General features: G+C 36.2%; 3 protein-coding genes across 5 annotated transcripts; 2 read left to right on the top strand and 1 right to left on the bottom strand.

Annotated features, from left to right (window-relative positions):
• The first annotated feature begins 4,748 nt into the window (after window positions 1-4,748).
• Window positions 4,749-14,062, top strand: LOC111794410 (6-phosphofructo-2-kinase/fructose-2,6-bisphosphatase-like). 3 transcript variants are annotated; one of them, XM_023676399.1, is made up of 25 exons: window positions 4,749-4,941; window positions 5,032-5,284; window positions 5,503-5,782; window positions 5,873-5,936; window positions 6,316-6,611; window positions 7,265-7,474; window positions 8,290-8,499; window positions 8,576-8,671; window positions 8,855-8,953; window positions 9,053-9,082; window positions 9,492-9,545; window positions 9,861-9,914; window positions 9,991-10,068; window positions 10,154-10,245; window positions 10,339-10,396; window positions 10,464-10,538; window positions 10,769-10,816; window positions 11,530-11,627; window positions 12,599-12,674; window positions 12,761-12,826; window positions 12,917-13,008; window positions 13,195-13,263; window positions 13,387-13,450; window positions 13,525-13,590; window positions 13,710-14,062. In XM_023676399.1, exons 3-25 carry the CDS (start codon window positions 5,591-5,593, stop codon window positions 13,785-13,787), a joined length of 2,265 nt encoding a protein of 754 aa, XP_023532167.1. In that variant the 5' UTR covers window positions 4,749-4,941; window positions 5,032-5,284; window positions 5,503-5,590; the 3' UTR covers window positions 13,788-14,062. The 3 variants fall into 3 exon arrangements, with proteins under 3 accessions (XP_023532167.1, XP_023532165.1, XP_023532168.1); XM_023676397.1 differs by lacking the exons at window positions 4,749-4,941; window positions 5,032-5,284 and having other exon boundaries at window positions 5,294-5,782; XM_023676400.1 differs by lacking the exons at window positions 4,749-4,941; window positions 5,032-5,284 and having other exon boundaries at window positions 5,590-5,759.
• Window positions 14,063-14,663: 601 nt separating this feature from the next.
• On the top strand, window positions 14,664-15,623 carry LOC111795067 (RING-H2 finger protein ATL63-like). The gene is made up of 3 exons (XM_023677305.1): window positions 14,664-14,771; window positions 14,927-14,937; window positions 15,095-15,623. Exons 1-3 carry the CDS (start codon window positions 14,664-14,666, stop codon window positions 15,621-15,623), a joined length of 648 nt encoding a protein of 215 aa, XP_023533073.1.
• A 1,465-nt stretch (window positions 15,624-17,088) lies between these two features.
• Window positions 17,089-18,630, bottom strand: LOC111794459 (zinc transporter 6, chloroplastic). The gene is made up of 2 exons (XM_023676488.1): window positions 17,786-18,630; window positions 17,089-17,701 (listed from the first exon to the last, which is right to left on the bottom strand). The coding sequence occupies exons 1-2, from the start codon at window positions 18,500-18,502 to the stop codon at window positions 17,387-17,389; spliced, it is 1,032 nt and encodes a 343-aa protein (XP_023532256.1). The 5' UTR covers window positions 18,503-18,630; the 3' UTR covers window positions 17,089-17,386.
• Window positions 18,631-18,642: the final 12 nt, after the last annotated feature.

Raw genomic sequence — 18,642 nt, forward strand, 5'->3', positions numbered from 1 at the left:
GAAAAAAAATTTTAAAAACCTCTTTTAAATTAACATTTAGGTAACTTATGAAAATATGAATTTAAACTAAATAAAGTTATAATTAACAGAATATTAAAAAGAAATTGAAAACGATATACAATATATTAGTATTTAAACTACTAATTAATATAATCTTCCAATAATTATCCGACCAAATTTAAATTATTAAGATATTGACCAATCATTTTTTATTTTTATTTTAATGTCTAACGACAATCGGTCAGATTAAAAAATTAAGAAAAAATGAAAAAAGAAAAAAAAAAAAGTGTTCGGTCATAAAAGTATTTGCACCACTTTCAACTGTCCACGTGTTGCGTTTCCTGAATTCACGTGGCTGACATATCCGTATAATTTTGGCTCTATTTGACTTTTTACGAATCTTTATCCACAAATGTCCCTTCAAATAATTATATATATATAAAGCATGTAAAATGCGCACATTAAGTTAGAATTACATTTATTTTATAAAGAAAATCAAGTCAATTTCTTTTTTATAAGGGTAATTAGGTAATTGCATATGTAATGTTTTTTTTATATTTTTTTTTATTTGAGTTGGATAATTGTAAGCCACATGAATGGATATTTTTATTGTATTGTAAAAAATTAATAAAAATATATTGAATAGAGGAAGTTATTTGTTTTCTACCATAAATTTTACAATAAAAGTTTTAAATATTTTGTAAATGTAATGTATAAAAAGAAACTAGGTCACCAAACCGAAGGGAAAGGGCATGCACCCAACGTGCCCCAGTTCGGGTGATCTTGATCCACCTTTATCTGAACCTTTTTTGAACTGATTGGAGAAGAAGTCAATGAAAATTCTAAGAGAATCGTATTTCTTCTAAGCTATTCATCATTTAGAAACTATATGGCAAGACCACACTAGTGTACAAGTCGATTTTTTTCGTAGATCACGTTCTTGATAGTAACAATTGGCGCCATCTGCGAGGAAGAAAAAATTTGCTTGAAATGTCTGCATACAATATACAAAATCCAAATGAAGAGGATTTAGATAAGGATCGTCACACCTAAACAACACGTGAAAGGTACACCTCCTCGACCTCCTACTCAACAAGGCCAATCAGAGGAAGAGATCACGAAGCTGAAGAGAAGAATAAGCATAAAATGTTGGACAATCAAGCTCATCCATTGAAGATTCAAGAGGAACTGGTTCGAGATTCCAAAAAGGAAAAGGCTTGGAGGGTATGAGAAACAAAAACTCATACTAAAAAAACCAAAGCAAAACCCGATCCTTCGAGGAAATCATACGAGAAAATGTTCAAAAGAAAAAAAAAAAAGCGTGGCCAAGAAGATTCACAAAGTCAAATTTTTTTGTGTCGTTAGTACCAAACAATTCAAGTTAGGCCGACCAGATAATGACAATATGACAACAATATCTTGATAAGGATCAAACTTACAAAGTCTGATTAGGATAAAGTAGAAGCGATAAGCTACATCGATGCTAATGTATGAAGCCTCTGCAGAAAGTCGATCCATTCAAAGTCCAAAGAGATCTCGGGAACATCTGAAAACTTCAAAAGAAGATTTCTTAAGCTTCACGATGTTGAAAGAAGCTCTGAATTGAAACAGTAGATCCTCCCGAGGTTCACCGAAAGTTCAAAGTTTCAACCATCAGACTTAGAAGACAAATTCAGTGGAACACTCAGACACATACAAATTATGGATGGAGCTCCACAGAGTTTATACTCCAATTCGATATAAAGTGTTCTCTTCTATATAGATACATTCAACCAAAGAATCATTTAGAAAGTTAAAAAGAACGTGAACGGGTTCTTTCAAAGAATTAGAATCTTAAAAAATATTAAAAGTTCCGATAGTTCTGATAGAGTTTCATGGTCACTACAGACCACCACTGTCGCCACATTTACCATCATCAAAACTACCGTTTGGATGGGTAAACGGTTAATTTTCCTAAGACTTGTTATTTTAGTTCAACCTCGAGTTTGGATGCGACGTACCACTAACATTTATCTCTAAATTTCGATATAGTACCAGACACCAAAGTGGGAAGTTTGACATGTCAACCAGCGAGCTTAAAGGTTGTTGGGAAAGTTGGAATATAGACGGTATATTCTCACGAGAGAACGGTGAGCAATAAGGCTGATAAATTTTGGAATTTGTGCCTTGATGGTTTAAATCAATCCGTAGATATTCTAGCGTAGGTTCGGTCTAGTTAAGAGTTGGACTAACCTATATAGTGTCGGTTAAGATAAGCACTCTAAGCAAGAGACATTCCTATTGAAACTAAACTATTTTGTTTCGGGACAGCATAGGCATATTTTTATCCTGTCAAAATTGAGGCCTCACAATGAATTACCAGTACGAGAAGTCGCAATAAAGACAGGTACCCCATGGATACCACCAACCGGCACAGCCTGCAATAATGATAGGCTTAAAAGAGGAGACATGTTTGGTTTTTTGTTTTTTGTTTTTTTCTCAAGAACAAGGCCACCAATTTAATCCATGTTTTTTTTTAATTCATATTGGTAGGTTTTTAAAATAAAGGTGAATTATGGAGTAATAAATAAATAAAATAAATATGAATTATTCTAGTTGGGTTATGACCACTAAATGAGATGAACGGTTCTCATCATATGTTCTTGGAGTGATGTAATTCATACCCGTTTAGATATCGATGTTTAGGCTTTACGTTCCTGAGAATGTGATGATACATTGTCAAGCCTATATTTTATTGGTGAAGAGTATATGTCTTAACTAGTTAAGCTATGTTCGAATTGGTATATAATTGTATATATAATTAATATTAAAAAAGTGTAAACTTTAGGTTAAGAGTGGTCCTTGAAAACTATGTAGATGGTGAAGTATTTGGACGTTGTGGAAAAATTGTATGTATCGTATCTTTTTCAATGGGTACAAGTCAAATACTTTACTTTTAAACGGAAAAATTCAATTTGTTCTCCTCACGAGCAACTAAAAGTTACAAATCTAAGAATCCACATTGGTTGAAGACGGAAATGAAACATTTCTTATTAGATGTGAAACCTTTTTCCTAGCACACGCGTTTTAAAATCGTGAGGTTGACTATGATATGTAATGGGCTAAAACGAACTATATCTGCTAGTGGTGAGCTTGAACTATTACTAATAGTATTAGAGCCAGTCACTGAGTGATGTGTCAACGAAACTCTGGCCCCTAAGGAGATGGATTGTGAGATCCCACATTGGTTGAAGACGGAAATGAAACATTTCTTATCAAATGTGAAAACTTTTTCCTAGCACACGCGTTTTAAAATTGTGAGGTTGACAACGATATGTAATGAGCTAAACTGAACTATATCTGCTAGCGGTGAGCTTGAACTATTACCAGCGAATACTGTGGCCCGCAAGGAGATGAATTGTGAGATCCCACATTGGTTGGAGAGCTTGCTTGGCCCTTAAGGGAGTAAACTATGAGTGTAACGGCCCAGATCCACCGCTAGCAGATATTGTTCTCTTTGGACTTTCCTTTTCGGACTTTCCTTTTCGGACTTTCCCTCAAGACTTTAAAATGCGTTTGTTAAAACCTAAGAGATTCGAACCAATAGCATGCAAGTTATAATTAAGGTGGTTCAGAAAACAGACAAGACGCAGCCCAGTGGAAGTTATGGCCACCCATTTACATTATCACCACCTTCGATTAAAATTGGATATTTTAAATTGCACCAATTATTTATAAAATGTCTAAAAATGTTTAAATTAATTAATTTAATAGATATAACTTTTTATTCACAAAAAATTGGAGTCGCTGACGCAATTTATAATAATCAAAGTCCACTGATAATCAAAGCCCACTGCTAGCGGATATTATCTGTTTTGGTCTGTTATACGTATCAGTCTTGCAGTTTTAAAACGTGTCTATTAGAAAGAAGTTTTCACACACTCTTGTGAAGGATGTTTCATTTCTCTCTCAAACCGAAGTGGGATCTCACAATCCACCCCTCTTGAGGGCTTGTTGACACACCATCCGGTGTCAGGCCATGATACTATGAGAATATTTGCTAAAACCACTAACACCTACACTGTCACAATCGCACTCTTAATGGCAGCGGACTTGCGATTGTGCAACACTCGCTTTCCAACGACAAGTGAGTTAAGCCAATTAGTTCTTGCATCGCCTACGGGCAAGTGACGTATGCTCGAGCCTCAGGCCTCGGTTTTAAGAGAAGGTTTTAGAAAATGAGGGCAGAGAGAGATTTTTGAAAGAGACGTTATATAAGTAAGCAAGAGAGTAATAACAACGGCTCACAGTATATAACCTTAGGTAGGGGGATACGACTAGTTGTCAATGGATACATGATATTAGCCGATGATCAACCGTCAAATATGATACATATGTTAAACAAAGGTTAATTATCTTCAATAATGCAGGACATTAGCCTATAATCAAGAGTCAAATATGATAGGTTAAACCGTATTAAAAGGCTAAATATACGGAGAAAACTTAAAATATTTAAATGTTTGAAAATTAAAATAAAAAAATTTATAGAAAAAATTTAAAAGTTTTAAAACTAAATTGGTAAATTGATAATAAGAAAAAAACTTATATTTTTTATAACACATGAAAATAACTCTTATTATTCGAACTCTCCCATTATATAAATATAGAAGTAGAAGAATTCACTCTCACTTGGGCCTAGATCTACGCTGAATATATTTTTTTTAATCTGTCGTGACGACAATGGCTTCCTTCAACTCAATTGCAAAGGCGAATCCGGAGCGATCTGGACAGAAATTGAAAATGCATGGGAAAGAACTGGAAATCTCAACTTTCGGATTAATGGAGGGATTCAGTAGATGTTGAACAAATTTATTGTGAACTCCAATTCTGGATCAATGGATGGTTTTAGCAAAAGTAGTATAAATTTTCATGCGATCTACTAAAATTTAATGAAAAGCAGAGGTATGGTGATCGATTTATCAAAGCCCTAATCTCTTCCTCATCTTCAAGCGTTTTATTTAAGAATCTCATCTTTTGCTGTTAAAATTACAGGAAGATTCACACATGTGGGCTGATGGTGATCGATTTGTCAAAACCCTAATTTTCCTTATTCGATTCGGGAGCAATCTTAGCCCATTAAGGTGAAGATCGGTTGGTCCAAAGAGTTGGGTGCAATCTTAGCCCATTAAGCTCGGAACGGTTTTTGTCGATGCACCGTCGTGTAGCGGAGTAGAACTCATCAAATTCGCATCCGTGGCAGTGCTGGGCCATCGTCTTTAACTAACAAAGCCTAACAAGCAGTGAGGTATTTCATGGTCTCTCTCTGTCTTTCTCTGTTTGATTCCGTTCTTATCGGCAATAGAAAAAGAAAGATCGAACTGATCGCGGAAACGCGCGAACTGCCCATTTCATCACTTTTATTCTCCATCTCTCGTCCCTCTCGCGCTTTTATCCAATTCCGCAAGCCAACGAAATAGAAGAGAATCTAACTCCACTTTTTTATGGCTTCAACTTGTTTCCTAGATTGGCGATAGTTTCTGTTCGTGACAAATCTCACTTCTGTACTGAAAATTTTCTGGCGGCAGCAATTCATTGAACCGGCTGGAAGAGAATGGGTGCCGGTGCGTCCAAGAATTTGGATGGTGGGTCTCATGGGAGTGAAGAGCGAGATGAAAACCTAAACCAAGCGGGTGGGCAGCTCTATATTTCCTTGAAGATGGAGAATTTTAAACTCAGAGGCGAGCTCGTTCCTCATATTTATGGCTCTGCTCCGCTTGTTGGTTCGTGGGATTCATCTAAAGCTGTAACCGTTCTCTTTCCATTATTACCCTTTATATTAAGCTTCAGTTTACAACAATCTCTAATATTGAATTTAACTTTTATGGTGCCATAGCTCTCCTTAGAACGTGAATCAGCATCAATGTGGGAATTGAGCTTTGTTGTTCCTCCTAATCATGGTAACTATCATTCACTTTCCTATTGATCGCCTGTTAGGAGGGGTTGGGGTGTGGGGGATGGGCGGTGGACGGTGGAGAGTTACTTTGGTGATAAAAAAACATAGGGATATTAAGGTTACGAGGTCCTTTTTTTAATCCATGTTCTGTTTTTTCAAAATGAAGTCTTGCTAGCTTATTTGTCGTGCTTCAATAGGGTATAATAATGAGGATTTTTAATCTCTTTACTGTAGTTGTATGAACTTGAATTGTGTTTATAAAACATCAAAACCTCCTGTCCATCTAATGGAGGTGAAATTACAAAAGACTTAAAACATTTCCAAACTTTTCCTGTACATTTAAAAAAAATATATTTTCATTTCATCTACACTGTTGAATTCAGAATCATTGGATTTCAAGTTCCTGTTGAAGCCGAAGTATAGCAATTCACCTTGTATAGTCGAGGAGGGTCCCAACCGACTATTTTTAGGAGGAATGTTGCAAGGGGATACCAGGATGGCCCTCTTCAGGTTGGGTGCTGATGAAGTTTTGGAGTACAGAGTGTTCATTAAAGCAGACAGGGTTTCACCTTTTGATCTGGCTGCAAGTTGGAGAGCTTATCAGGACAATCTTCGTCCTTCAGCTGCTCGTGGAATTCCTGATGTGAGCATAAACTCATCGTCAGAGACTGGTCCTGAGGTATCTTTTGTCCTCCTCCCCCCCACAAAAAGGGGGGAAAAATCGTTGCATATACAATGTTCCATTGAAAATTATTCTATTTTAAAGAAAGTTTTGCTTGCCAGTATATTATTACCACTCGCAATTAAGTCTTGGAGAAACAAATTATTAGGATTTGATTAGTTGTACATCTTTTTCTCGTTGATTTATGTTTTTCTGTTCAGTACGTACTTCAACTTTCATTGTTTTAGCATTTGATTAGTCCCTTATAGTGATGTGCAACAGTGCAAAGTTATTTTAGACATGTCAAAAGGAATGACTTATCACATCCTTCATCTAAAATGCATGAAAATGATGTGTAACACAGTCAATATATGAAACGAAGACGACTAAAACGTCAGTAACTTAAAACTAAAACATAATGAAACGAATATGACTAAAATGTCTTTAACTTAAAACTAAAACATAGAGATGTCAAGGACACATTTATTTCAAATTATATTTAGATGTTTCAGCTTGTTTGCATTCGATATTTGCATTTCAAATACAATGGGAAGTAAGTAATGGAATTGGTATTTTTTCCATGTGTATTAGAAGCAAAGTTTTAATAATCTAATTTTAAGGAAAAAAAATATTTATACCTTCTTCCTCTGTCTTTTCTCTTGCCTTTACAGAATAGTTCATCTGCTAGCTTGGAGCTTGATCTTGAACACTATGTGGTCCCAGCTCCTTCATCAAACTCAGGTCATGTCTATGCAGCTAACTTGACAGAGACTCCTAGATCATTAACTGGTTTTGGGGTTCATTCCAATGCCGATAAGGTAGGGAATACATCATCATCTAAGGAGAGCAGTATTCTTGGGGATCAACCAGCAACTGTAAAGGTGTTTTCTTTTTTGTAATGTATATATTAAATTTCAATTCTATTGTAAGCATTAATTAGAGTGTAAGACATCAAAATGTTTGGACACTTGATGCAACTGGATTAATTTTATTTCATTGCATCTTTATTTGAAACTCATATATAACGAAATATTTTTAGAAATGCATAGTATCCTTGTTTAAAAAACTTGCTCATCAGGATACTTTTTAACAGTTTTCAAGGAAAATAGGAGAGTAGAGAACAAAAACACTATTTTACTGTTTTTATCTATTTTCTTTTTTGATTGGTTTAATTTTCTATTCATATATAATGTAAGTTAAGTTTTCCATATCATTTGATTTAAACGTGTTATATTTGTATATGATATGGAAATCAAATCAATTGAAATACAAGAATATGAAACATCTTTTCTATTAAAATTATTATTTAGTTTCTTGGTTGTTTGATTGCATTTTCTGCTTTGGATGGTTCACTTTATAAAGGCTGGATAGTTTCATGGCTATTGATACGGCCTCTTGGTAGTGAATAAGTGAGTCCAGTTTTGTTTACTCTTAGAATTAATATTTTCAAACTGGCTTAAAAATGAAAAACAATGGAAGCAATTTCAGAATTTCAATCTTAAAACAAATACACCGAAACATCTCCATGTTTTGCTAGATTGTTTACTTGTTCATCCTTGTCTCATTGGAGATACGAAATTGATATCTAAACTGTAAATAGGCTTTTTTTTTTTTTGCTCATCAATGGCAGAATGTTTACTTTTTGTATGTCTATCGTATTTTTTTCATGTTTAGTTTTTGGTTGTTGCTTATGTAGGATATGACAATCATTGTTCCTGATCCATCCAAGATGTATATGGGTTCTGGAATGGTTGAATCAAAGTCGGTAGGGACGTTTTCTCATTTGCCAAAGCAAGACAGTCATAGGGGGCTTTTTGTGGATCGAGGTGTTGGATCCCCTAGGCTTGTTAAATCACCTAGTACTAGCGCTTTCTTTGCAGATCTGAAATTGGATACAGAGTCTAAGGTTGGTATTTTATTTTTCGTTTCTCAATACTACAAGTCATATTATTTATCTTCTATATTTTCTTGTTTGTTAATAGAATTCAATGCCAGCAGCGGCTGGAGCTGTTGCTGCTGCAGCTATCGCTGATCAAATGCTTGGACCAAAGGAGGATAGACATTTGGCGATTGTTTTGGTAGGATGAATGGTTTTTCTAAAATATCATTAATTATTGAGTTTTAGATATGGTGAGGTGGACTACCCATTGTAATAGGCTAAAGGGCTATAGTAGTATTTGGTGACAATTTTTCACTTTTTCATTAGTAGTTTGGTAGTTTGAAGACTGAAAATGCTCTCACGACTTTTTGATGTGGTTTAGGTTGGTTTGCCAGCTCGAGGCAAGACTTTTACAGCTGCTAAGCTTACGAGATATCTTCGTTGGTTAGGTCATGAGACAAAGCATTTCAACGTTGGCAAGGTTTGACTTTCTCATAACTCTTATGCATTGTTTTATATTATATTATATGATGAATGAACTTTAGAGTTCAATATAAATATGTTTTCTTTGTTGTAACAGTACCGACGCCTTAAACATGGGACTAATCAGGTGTGTTTTCAAATATGATGCACAATTTTGACTCGTCAATTCTTCAATTTCAATAGTACTTAATTAACTATTGATAATTCTTGGGGGAAAACTCTATCAATTATTAGCCGATCAATTATGACTAGATGGACAAGGAATGGTACTTAGGAGGGCACATAAACTTGTGTGGGTAGGACTGAATTTTCAGGACTTCTCGCTTCAAAGACTGCCATTAGGCCACCTAGTTTACTCGTACAATAGATGGCACTTTTAAAGTTTGTTTTGTTCTGTTTCTTCTTTTTTTTTTTTTAGGAAAAAAAATGTTTCATAGATTTATTTACTCATACTTCATTCTGTTGGTGATTATGGTGTCCACATGAGGATGCCATTTTGATGCTCTTTTATGTGAAAAGCTTTTCTGTATGTGCAGTCTGCTGACTTTTTCCGAGCTGACAATCCAGAAGGCATGGAGGCACGTAATGAGGTGAATTCTAGAAACTGATGACATGTTATAGATAAAAGAAAGTGGGATTTCATTCGCCTCCAATTTGTCTACTGTGCATCTATTTAAAACATTTATATTGGGACCGTCACTTACCCTAAAAGATGGAACCCCCCACCCCCTACCAAAAAAGAAAAACGAAAGGGATCCATTATCTTAAGAAAGTCACCAACACTTCCTACTATAAAACAAAAAGATGCAATTTCAAGGTTACTTGACTAACATGGATTATTGGTAAGGTTAACACCATGTTAATATTTTCTGTGTAAATAGTTTTAATATATCACCTGCTGCTAGGTAGCAGCTCTAGCTATGGAGGATATGATATCTTGGATGCAGGAAGGTGGCCAGGTAAGGTTTTCCACTGTTACGTCTATTACGTGGATTAAACTAATGGTTTTATTTTGCTAATAATAAATTAATTTAGGTTGGAATATTTGATGCCACAAACAGTACTAGGAAACGGAGAAACATGTTGATGAAATTGGCTGAAGGAAAATGTCGGGTATAATGATGATCATACCTGTAATTGTAGTGAAGAATTCCAAAAGTATTAAGTTATCTCATCCTTCTTTATCTTTCAATTGCAGATCATTTTTCTAGAAACTCTATGCAATGATCAGCGCATCATTGAAAGGAATATACGTCTTAAAATACAACAAAGTCCTGATTATGCTGATGAGTATGTTTCCCAAGCACTTAATTCATTCTTTTTGGAATTTAGTCTGTTTCTTTTTTGGAACACAGTTAGTGTTTTTTTTTTCCCTTCTTGTAGGCCGGATTTTGAGGCTGGATATCGCGACTTCAAAGCTCGACTGGACAACTATGAAAAAGTAGTTCTCTTAGATATTATTATTTTTCTGGTATATGTTGAAAAATCTAAATTTTCTCTTATGTCAGGTTTATGAACCTGTTGAAGAGGGATCTTATATTAAAATGATTGACATGGTTAGTGGCCATGGAGGACAGATACAAGTGAGTTTATCTCTTCTGTGATTTTTGTGCCTTTGTTACTTCTTATTTTTCAATTCCTCGTTTGCGTTATTTCATTTCTAACTTATGATATTGTAGGGTGGTTATTTTGTAGTAACTATTATTTTCAAAAGAGAGTAGCGGTGTGGTTATTTTGTTTAGATCAAGCGCATATAGTATTTATCTCACTTGATAATTTTGGTATTCTCAAAAGTATATATTTGCTTATTCAGGTCAACAACATCAGTGGGTATCTCCCCGGACGAATTGTCTTTTTCTTGGTATGATCTCCCCTTTGATCGATTTTTTTTATTATGATAAAAAAAATGTAGACATTCTTAATTCGTTCGAGGCTCTATAAATTCTAGTTTGAATTTAATGAATTTTAGTCTTATCATGAGTCTAAAGCCCCTCGCACCGTCTTTGCTCGATCACCATGTTTTGTCCATTTTCATAATTTTTTATCATAGGACTTCTATGTGAGTGTTAATGAGCTTTTACCGAAGGAGGGTACATATGGATAAAGCTTAGCCTTTAGAATTGCTAATGAGCGTTAGCAAATTTACAGAATGGCTCAATAAAACTCCTTTTTAAAAAAATTATATTACAAATAAAGGAGAGGGATTTCAATAACCACTAGATCTAAGAGGGCTCAAGGTGATGTCACTGTATGAATAGCTCATTTTGAAAATTGGAATCTTGAGTATACGATTTGCTAATTGAAAACCCAACTGGTGGACCCTGTGGAATTTGTTTGATGATTGTTGCTTCGATTCAGATTTTGACATTTTTTTGTAGGATCTATTTTTGATGTACTACAAAAAAGGATCTGTATATTAATATATCATTATGTACTCATACGAACTTCTTTATGTTCTCATCAAATATTTTATTTAATATGGGGCAGGTGAATAGTCATCTCATCAAATAATTTATTATGTACTCTACGAACTTCTTTTTGTTCTCATCAAATATTTTATTTAATATGGTGCAGGTGAATACCCATCTCACTCCGCGACCAATATTACTCACTAGGCATGGTGAGAGTATGGATAATGTTAGAGGTAGGATCGGAGGCGACACTGAATTAAGGTATGCATAAGAAAACAGGTATAGAGATAAAGTTTTTATGTTCTTACATCACAAAATATTTTAAGGTAATTTATTGTATCTAGTATCTATACTTATGGAAGGAGAGATTTCTCTGTTGAACCTGCCACCATTTTTTCTTAGATGACATAATATTATATTAACCAGGGACAGTAAAAAAAAAGTTAATGTAGGCAAGAAGATCCTTTTTGGTGGAGTTGCTTCAAGATCCTTTTAAGTCGAACTGTTCAAGAAAGAATATTTTGATGATGTATTTGTGTGCAGAAGAATTAAATCAGAATGAGTTTAGGTTTCATGCCGTTCAAGAGAGAAATATTTGATGGTTATTTCTATTATGCTTAAGTCCCATTTTTCCCCCTTTTTGGTTTACCTTTTCTTTCTTTCTTGTTTCTGTTTTCTTTCCATATAGGTTTTCCAATTTCCTTTTTATCTTCCCTCAAAAGTGTCGTGTGTCAAGTTAGTAACCTATATAAATGTAGGGCAGTATTTGCTTTTCTGTAAAAATATAGAGGAACCTTTGCCCCTAAACTTCCTCAATTTTTTGTCTGATATTTGACCAATTTTGCTAAGGCTCAGTAGCTCTTTATGAGCAAGTATAATGATAAATAAATTTTCCAGTGCTTGTATCGCATGCTCAAGTTGGATTTTCAAAACAATACTTGGCTTTATGAATATGTTAGAAGTACTAATTGTGAAATATTGAGAATATTATTTGGACAATAGGTGTGGCATATTTGTATTATCTAAGAAGTTGGTTAGGGTGGATGGTTATAAATAAAGTGAGTTTGGGGTTTGGGCAAAATTTTGGGGATTAATTTTGTAGGAGGGAGATGGCCTTCTTGAAATGCTATAACTTGTATGTTTTCTCTTTGATATGGTCTTATTTTCTTATTTTTCAATCTCAAAATTGGTTCCTGTTAAAATATTGAATTGGGATTTACTTCTTCTGGCAGTGAGGCTGGAAAAGTTTATTCAAAGAAGCTTGCTAACTTTGTTGAAAAACGACTGAAGTCTGAACGGGCTGCCTCTGTAAGCCCAAAATTTCAATGCGAATGAATTTGCGTCTGGTTATTTAAAACTCTAATGTCATCCTTTATGACTTTGTCGTGGTTTAGATTTGGACCAGCACACTTCAGCGAACAATTTTGACGGCGAGTCCTATTGGTGGAGGATTCCCCAAGGTTAGTTTGCTATCTGAAAGATTAAGGCTTTTAACAACTCTCACTTGTACGCACATGTATAAAATGCTCTATGGTTATTCCTTCTATTAGATTCAATGGCGTGCACTTGATGAGATATATGCTGGAGTTTGTGATGGAATGACTTATGAAGAGATAAAGAAAAACATGCCCGAGGAATATGAGTATGTGCAACCTCCCCTTCCCCTTGATCTTCGTCTCTTTTCCTGCATAATTTGAATGGATGTTTATTTCTGTCAGATATTCGTTATGATAATTCAGTAAGCTTCTTTGCTAGTCGTGGAAGTTGCTCCTCTATTAACTGTAACACTCTTTGCCCATTGGCAATTCCTTACATTTTTCACTTGCAGAGCACGTAAGAAGGATAAATTGAGATATAGATATCCTCGTGGAGAATCTTATTTGGATGTTATCCAAAGGTGCACAATGTTTCTTTTTTTACCCAAAGCTTCAAACATTCTCATTATTTTATCTTCGTTAGTTATGGCTAATGCCTGTTTTATTTGTTTTACTTTCTGGGGCCATTAATGTTAATGACACAGGCTTGAACCAGTAATTATTGAGCTTGAAAGACAACGGGCACCTGTTGTCGTTATTTCTCATCAGGTAAACTAATTTTTTAACCATTCCATCGTCCATATTTACAGGTGGTTACCTTTCTATTTTGTCTTTGATTACAGGCGGTCTTGAGAGCGTTGTATGCTTATTTTGCTGATAGGCCCCTGAAAGAAATTCCACACATTGAGGTAATTGTGCAGATAATTAACAATCACTTTTTATATTTTCAACATCAATATTTAGGAGCGAGTGAATGCTTGTGGTCTCAACTAGAATGGTTTAAAATGCTCCGGTTCAATTTTGGCAGGTCCCGCTTCATACAATAATTGAGATACAAATGGGAGTGACGGGTGTGCAAGAAAAAAGATACAAACTTATGGACTAACATATCCCTGGATGTTATTCTATAATTCTCATGTTCTTTGAGAAAATCCTATGCATTCTTTTAATTTTCATTCATTACCAAGATGTTGGTGTCATAAGTTGTGCCTCACTTATCATTGACCTCCGATGCTAATGTGATGAGAACTCTTGTTCATTTTTGTAACAGTGATGTGTATGAATGTAACTCGTACTCAGGCAGGGTGGGATTGATGAACAAAATTCCCTTCCATTCAAACAGGACTTGGAGGAGTTCTATTCCATCTATATTTTGTTCAATTATTAAAATCAAGGAAGTTTTAGATGGTAAAAATATGGATATTAACAGGTCGTTGTTCTTATGGAGGCAAAAGTTAGCTATTTGGTTACGGTCTACTTGACCCATCAAAGATAAAAATTCAAAACGGCAGTCTGTAGGCGAGAGGTATTTGAGAAAGCATTTTTCTCCATCAGGGAAGAAGCTTTTCCTGAAATTTTCAATTTACTTTTACCTTTCATGAGCTCCTTCAGGTGATGAATGATTGTGATGAGAGATTGTAGAAGCAAACTCACTGGTTGATCTATAAATCAGGAAGCAAAAAGATTTGACTCCGAGGAGACCTATCTTCCCAGCTTCCCCCAAGTGGGCCAAATTCAACCTGAGGTAACTTTTTCTTATTTGTTTGAGAGATTTTAAATCTATTAAAATTAAATGCAATACAGTCATTTGATGATTCAAGGCACCCTTGCGAAATTAACTCTCTTGAACGCAACATCTTGAAGACATCCTTTTCGATTCATGCTGCTCTGGTGTTAAACAAATAGGCTGTGCTTTAGTTCTTTAACATTTTGGGTTTTTACTGAATTTAGTATATATTTAGTCAAATATGATGGTACAAAAATGAATATTAGAATTAGGAATCCTGCTTCCTGCTTGTTGCTGCCGTCGCCTTCACGAGGCCTCCATTTCTGGGTTTCTTGGGATTATGGTCTTTCTCCATCTCCCATCGTTGGTATATTATGTAATCATTTCATAAAGACAAAGACTAACGTCTCCCAACTACCACATCCACATATCCCAATCTCAGGCCTCATTATTATATAAATTTCTCCACTTTAACCAATGACTTCAGTTTCACGTAATCTTTTTCTCATGGGAATCAGCAAGATCCATGGTACACCCTCTCTTCCATCCTTCCTTTATATCTTTAATCAATCTTAATCCAATCCATCCATAACCTCAATCCCACTCCCTCTTTCTCTTAGAAGTATGTTCAACTCTGCACAATCACTCAGTTTTTCATCTTTTTATCCACTTGGTCATGCCTTCAGGAGCCTTCTCTCATACAATGGAAGTGTAATGCTAGCTGCTTTGATTTCTTTGCTTCTTGTGACCATCTTCGTCCTTCTCCTCCACATCTATGCCAAATGGTTCCTCTCCCAGGCCCGTCACCAGCGACGCAGCTCTATTGCTGTCTCTCAAGTGCTCGGCCAGCCTCGCTTGCACCATTTTCATTCCATATCCTTTGACCACACTCCCCCTGCTCACTCTCCCACCAAAGGCCTGGATGCCTCTGTGATCTCCACAATCCCTCTTTTCATTTATGTGTCGGAAAACCAGTGCAAAATTGGATTGGAATGTGTCATTTGCTTGAGCTTATTCGAAGAGAATGAGATTGGGAGGAGCTTGCCCAAGTGTAAGCATGTCTTTCACGTCGAGTGCATCGACATGTGGCTGAGTTCTCATTCCAATTGTCCTATTTGTAGGGTTCCAGTTGCTCGCCATGACAACTCAAGGAGTGGAATTGGTAATAACTTGGAACTGAGTGAAAATGAACCGCAGATTGTTGTCGGTGGGTAGCAGCAACGACTTTAGAATGAATTAGAGGAAAATCTTCAGGTTCTTCTTCTTCATCTTCAGAAATGTCCTCTGGGTTTCCTTAGAAAATGAAATCACAATTCATGGATTCCATGTTTGCCTATTCTCCATTTGTATACACAAGGATGCTCTCTCCAAACCATCTGTAAAAAACTTGTGCCTTTTCATTTACCTTGTTCTGAAATTATCTTGAGCTCCAACTCATTCTCCACTCCCCGGAAAGAAACATTCTCCCTTCTTTCTTATCTCTCTAATTTATCAAAGACATAAATGTTATAATGTTTAGCCCTTAAGACATGAAAAAACTGTTGTTGATGTATAGAAATGTTACATTCTTGTACCTAATAGATGGAATGAATGTATGAAGAACTCAAGAGTGGAAGAGTCAAATGTGGAAGATGAAGAGGCATTTGGGTCCAAAAAGTCTAGGTTTGTGTGTCTAGGATGAGATAGACAGAGAGAGAGAGAGAGAGAGAGAGAGAGAGGTAGAAATTGTTCCTCTTTTGTCGGTCTTTATTATGATCCATATCTTGGCAAGTATCACAAACTTGGACGTCTTCTCGTGAATGTTTCGTCATGTTGTTATCCTCTAATTCTTCTTTTTCTTCTATGCACAACACTAGTCAATCCATTGTCCTCTTCTATTATATTGCAAATTTTAGATCTATTTGTTGGGATTCATTCATTTCGGTCTCTAAATTTTTATGTATGTATTTAGTAAATCTACGTGACGCTCTATATTAAAAAAATGTCCAATGAATCGTTACCATTTTTATTTTCTAATGAGTATATTTTTAAAATTTATTGGCTAATCATTTCTTTAGAAAAATTATTCGTACATTTTCTTTAAAAAAATTCTTGAAGGACAAAATTTGAAATAGAATATAAAGTGATAAGAACCCAAAAAAAATAAAAATAAAAAAATAAAAAACATTAAAATACTTGTGAATTAAATTTTAATGAATTTTTTTCCTAAAAAAAAGAATGGTTTGTGGAAGTCTACCATGACTTTTCTGTCTTGGTTGTAGTTTTCCAAATATGATGCATCGCTACTGTTGGCGTCAGATTTCGATCCAATGGGATAAATTGGTTAATTGAGTGGAAGATCATGGGTTTATAAATGAGGAATACCATCTCTAACGGTATGAGATCTTTCGGGCTAGCTATGAGAGCTTATGAGAGTTTATGTTCAAAGTAGATAATATCGTACCATAGTAGACAATATCATACCCATACCATTGTGGAGAATCGCGATCCCTGACACAAATGCCAATCTTTCAAGATGATTATTAATTTGTTTTTTTGCTTTTTTAAAACTAAATTTTCTTAATTTATTTAAAAAACTTGGATGTCTTATTCAAAGAAAGTAAGGAAAAAACAGCATTGTTTTAGTTTATTATATGATGGAGTATACAATCCTCCATTGATTTTATGAAGAAAAAGAAGATAAAAGTTAAGTGAGAAAAGGCGCATTATTCACAAACTTTCCATTCCCACTTCATTCTGTATACGTAAAATATAATGAAATCCCAATCCCCCAACCATCTTTATTCACCACTTTAATCCTCCATTCCTATCTTTATCACTCTCTTTGCCTATTCAAATCAATCCCCTAGTTGGTTCATGACATGGAAACCAATATCATTTTACATGCATTGCGTCTATCTTCCACTTCCTCTTCTCTCTTTGGACCTTGCTTTGCTTGTCCTCTCCAATGGCGCCTCATAATCTTCCATAATCCAATCTCACGCCCACAAAGCTAACACCGACATGGACGCCGACCCCAGCAACAACGCCACAAAACAACCCCTCTTCAGCCCTTGATTTGAGCTCATCATCTTGTTGTGGAAAAAATCAACTGCTATTAGATCAACCAGAGCCATGTATATCAGAATCCCCGACGAAAATGAACCCAATAATCCCTCCATGATCAACGCCTTGGGGCTGCTGTCGTCGTACCCTGTTATTGAAAACAGCACCATCCCTAATACTATCCCCATTGGCGTTGTTACTGAGAACATGAAACACATATACGATGTCGTTGTGAAGCTGAATCCTGCCTGCAACAAACCACAATCCTCTAATTCCATGGAGATTATCTTGATTCATGTTTTAATTGTATACATAGTTCATTAATTAATTACCTGAGCAATACAGCCGCCGAGGCCCATTCCTTCAAAGATTTGATGAAATGAAAGAGCAGCAACCAGAGGCTTGATTGTGCACTGATTTTGGGACATTCCCATTGTAACTCCGATGATTACAGAGTGGAAAATAATCCCAATTTCAAGAACTTGAGACACAAGTTTCTGCTTCAATTTCACCAATTCCTCTTCCCCTTCTCGCCGCCGGTGACAACTCCCTCCCCCTAAATTCCCCATCTCCGATTTCGAATCCACCGACACCAGCAACCCAATATCCCCTGCAGAGTCGGTTCTCGGTTTCTCCTCTGTCTCCACCGGATTGTAGTGGCTGTGCTCGACGTGCGACGTGGCGGTGACGTCGACGAGAAGCGCCAGCAGTGCGCCGATCATGGTGACCAAACCGCAGAAGGGGAAATCCCGCCATGGGTGTTGGGAAGCCACTTGGCAGTCGGAGAGAGCGTCGAAGGCGTCGGGGAGGACGTGGACGAGTGAGGTGGAGAGAATCACACCGGCGGCGAAGCACTTGATGATTAGAATCGCTTTGTCGTAAAGGGGTTTTCCGTGGAAGAAACGGGTGAGGAGGACTGGTAAGGAGACGCCGATGACGCTGGTGAAGAAGATGAGGAAGATGGAAATGAACTTGAGGTGGGCGGCGGCGTGGCCGTTGCGACAGGCGGAGTCGCGGGTGAAGTCGGTGGAGCAGGCGGCGACGGCCATGACGGAGAGAGAGGAGGAGGAGGAGAAGGGCGCGGTGGAGGTTTTTGAGTTTGTGGACAAAGAGTGGGTTGAGGGTTTGAAGGCATTAAATGGAGTGGGAGTCCACTGCCTTAAATTTCATTACATTTCCATCTTTGCAA

The sequence above is a fragment of the Cucurbita pepo genome, chromosome LG05 (genome assembly GCF_002806865.2).
Source record: "Cucurbita pepo subsp. pepo cultivar mu-cu-16 chromosome LG05, ASM280686v2, whole genome shotgun sequence".
Classification (NCBI taxonomy): Eukaryota; Viridiplantae; Streptophyta; class Magnoliopsida; order Cucurbitales; family Cucurbitaceae; genus Cucurbita; species Cucurbita pepo.

Coding starts and splice junctions, on each gene's coding strand:
- LOC111794410 (XM_023676399.1), top strand. CDS start 5,591: ATGGGTGCCGGTGCGTCCAAGAATTTGGATGGTGGGTCTCATGGGAGT. Junction 8,672..8,854: donor GACATTTGGCGATTGTTTTG/GTAGGATGAATG, acceptor GATGTGGTTTAG/GTTGGTTTGCCAGCTCGAGG. Junction 11,628..12,598: donor GGAGGCGACACTGAATTAAG/GTATGCATAAGA, acceptor TTCTTCTGGCAG/TGAGGCTGGAAAAGTTTATT.
- LOC111795067 (XM_023677305.1), top strand. CDS start 14,664: ATGAATATTAGAATTAGGAATCCTGCTTCCTGCTTGTTGCTGCCGTCG.
- LOC111794459 (XM_023676488.1), bottom strand. CDS start 18,502: ATGGCCGTCGCCGCCTGCTCCACCGACTTCACCCGCGACTCCGCCTGT. Junction 17,702..17,785: donor TCGGCGGCTGTATTGCTCAG/GTAATTAATTAA, acceptor GGTTTGTTGCAG/GCAGGATTCAGCTTCACAAC.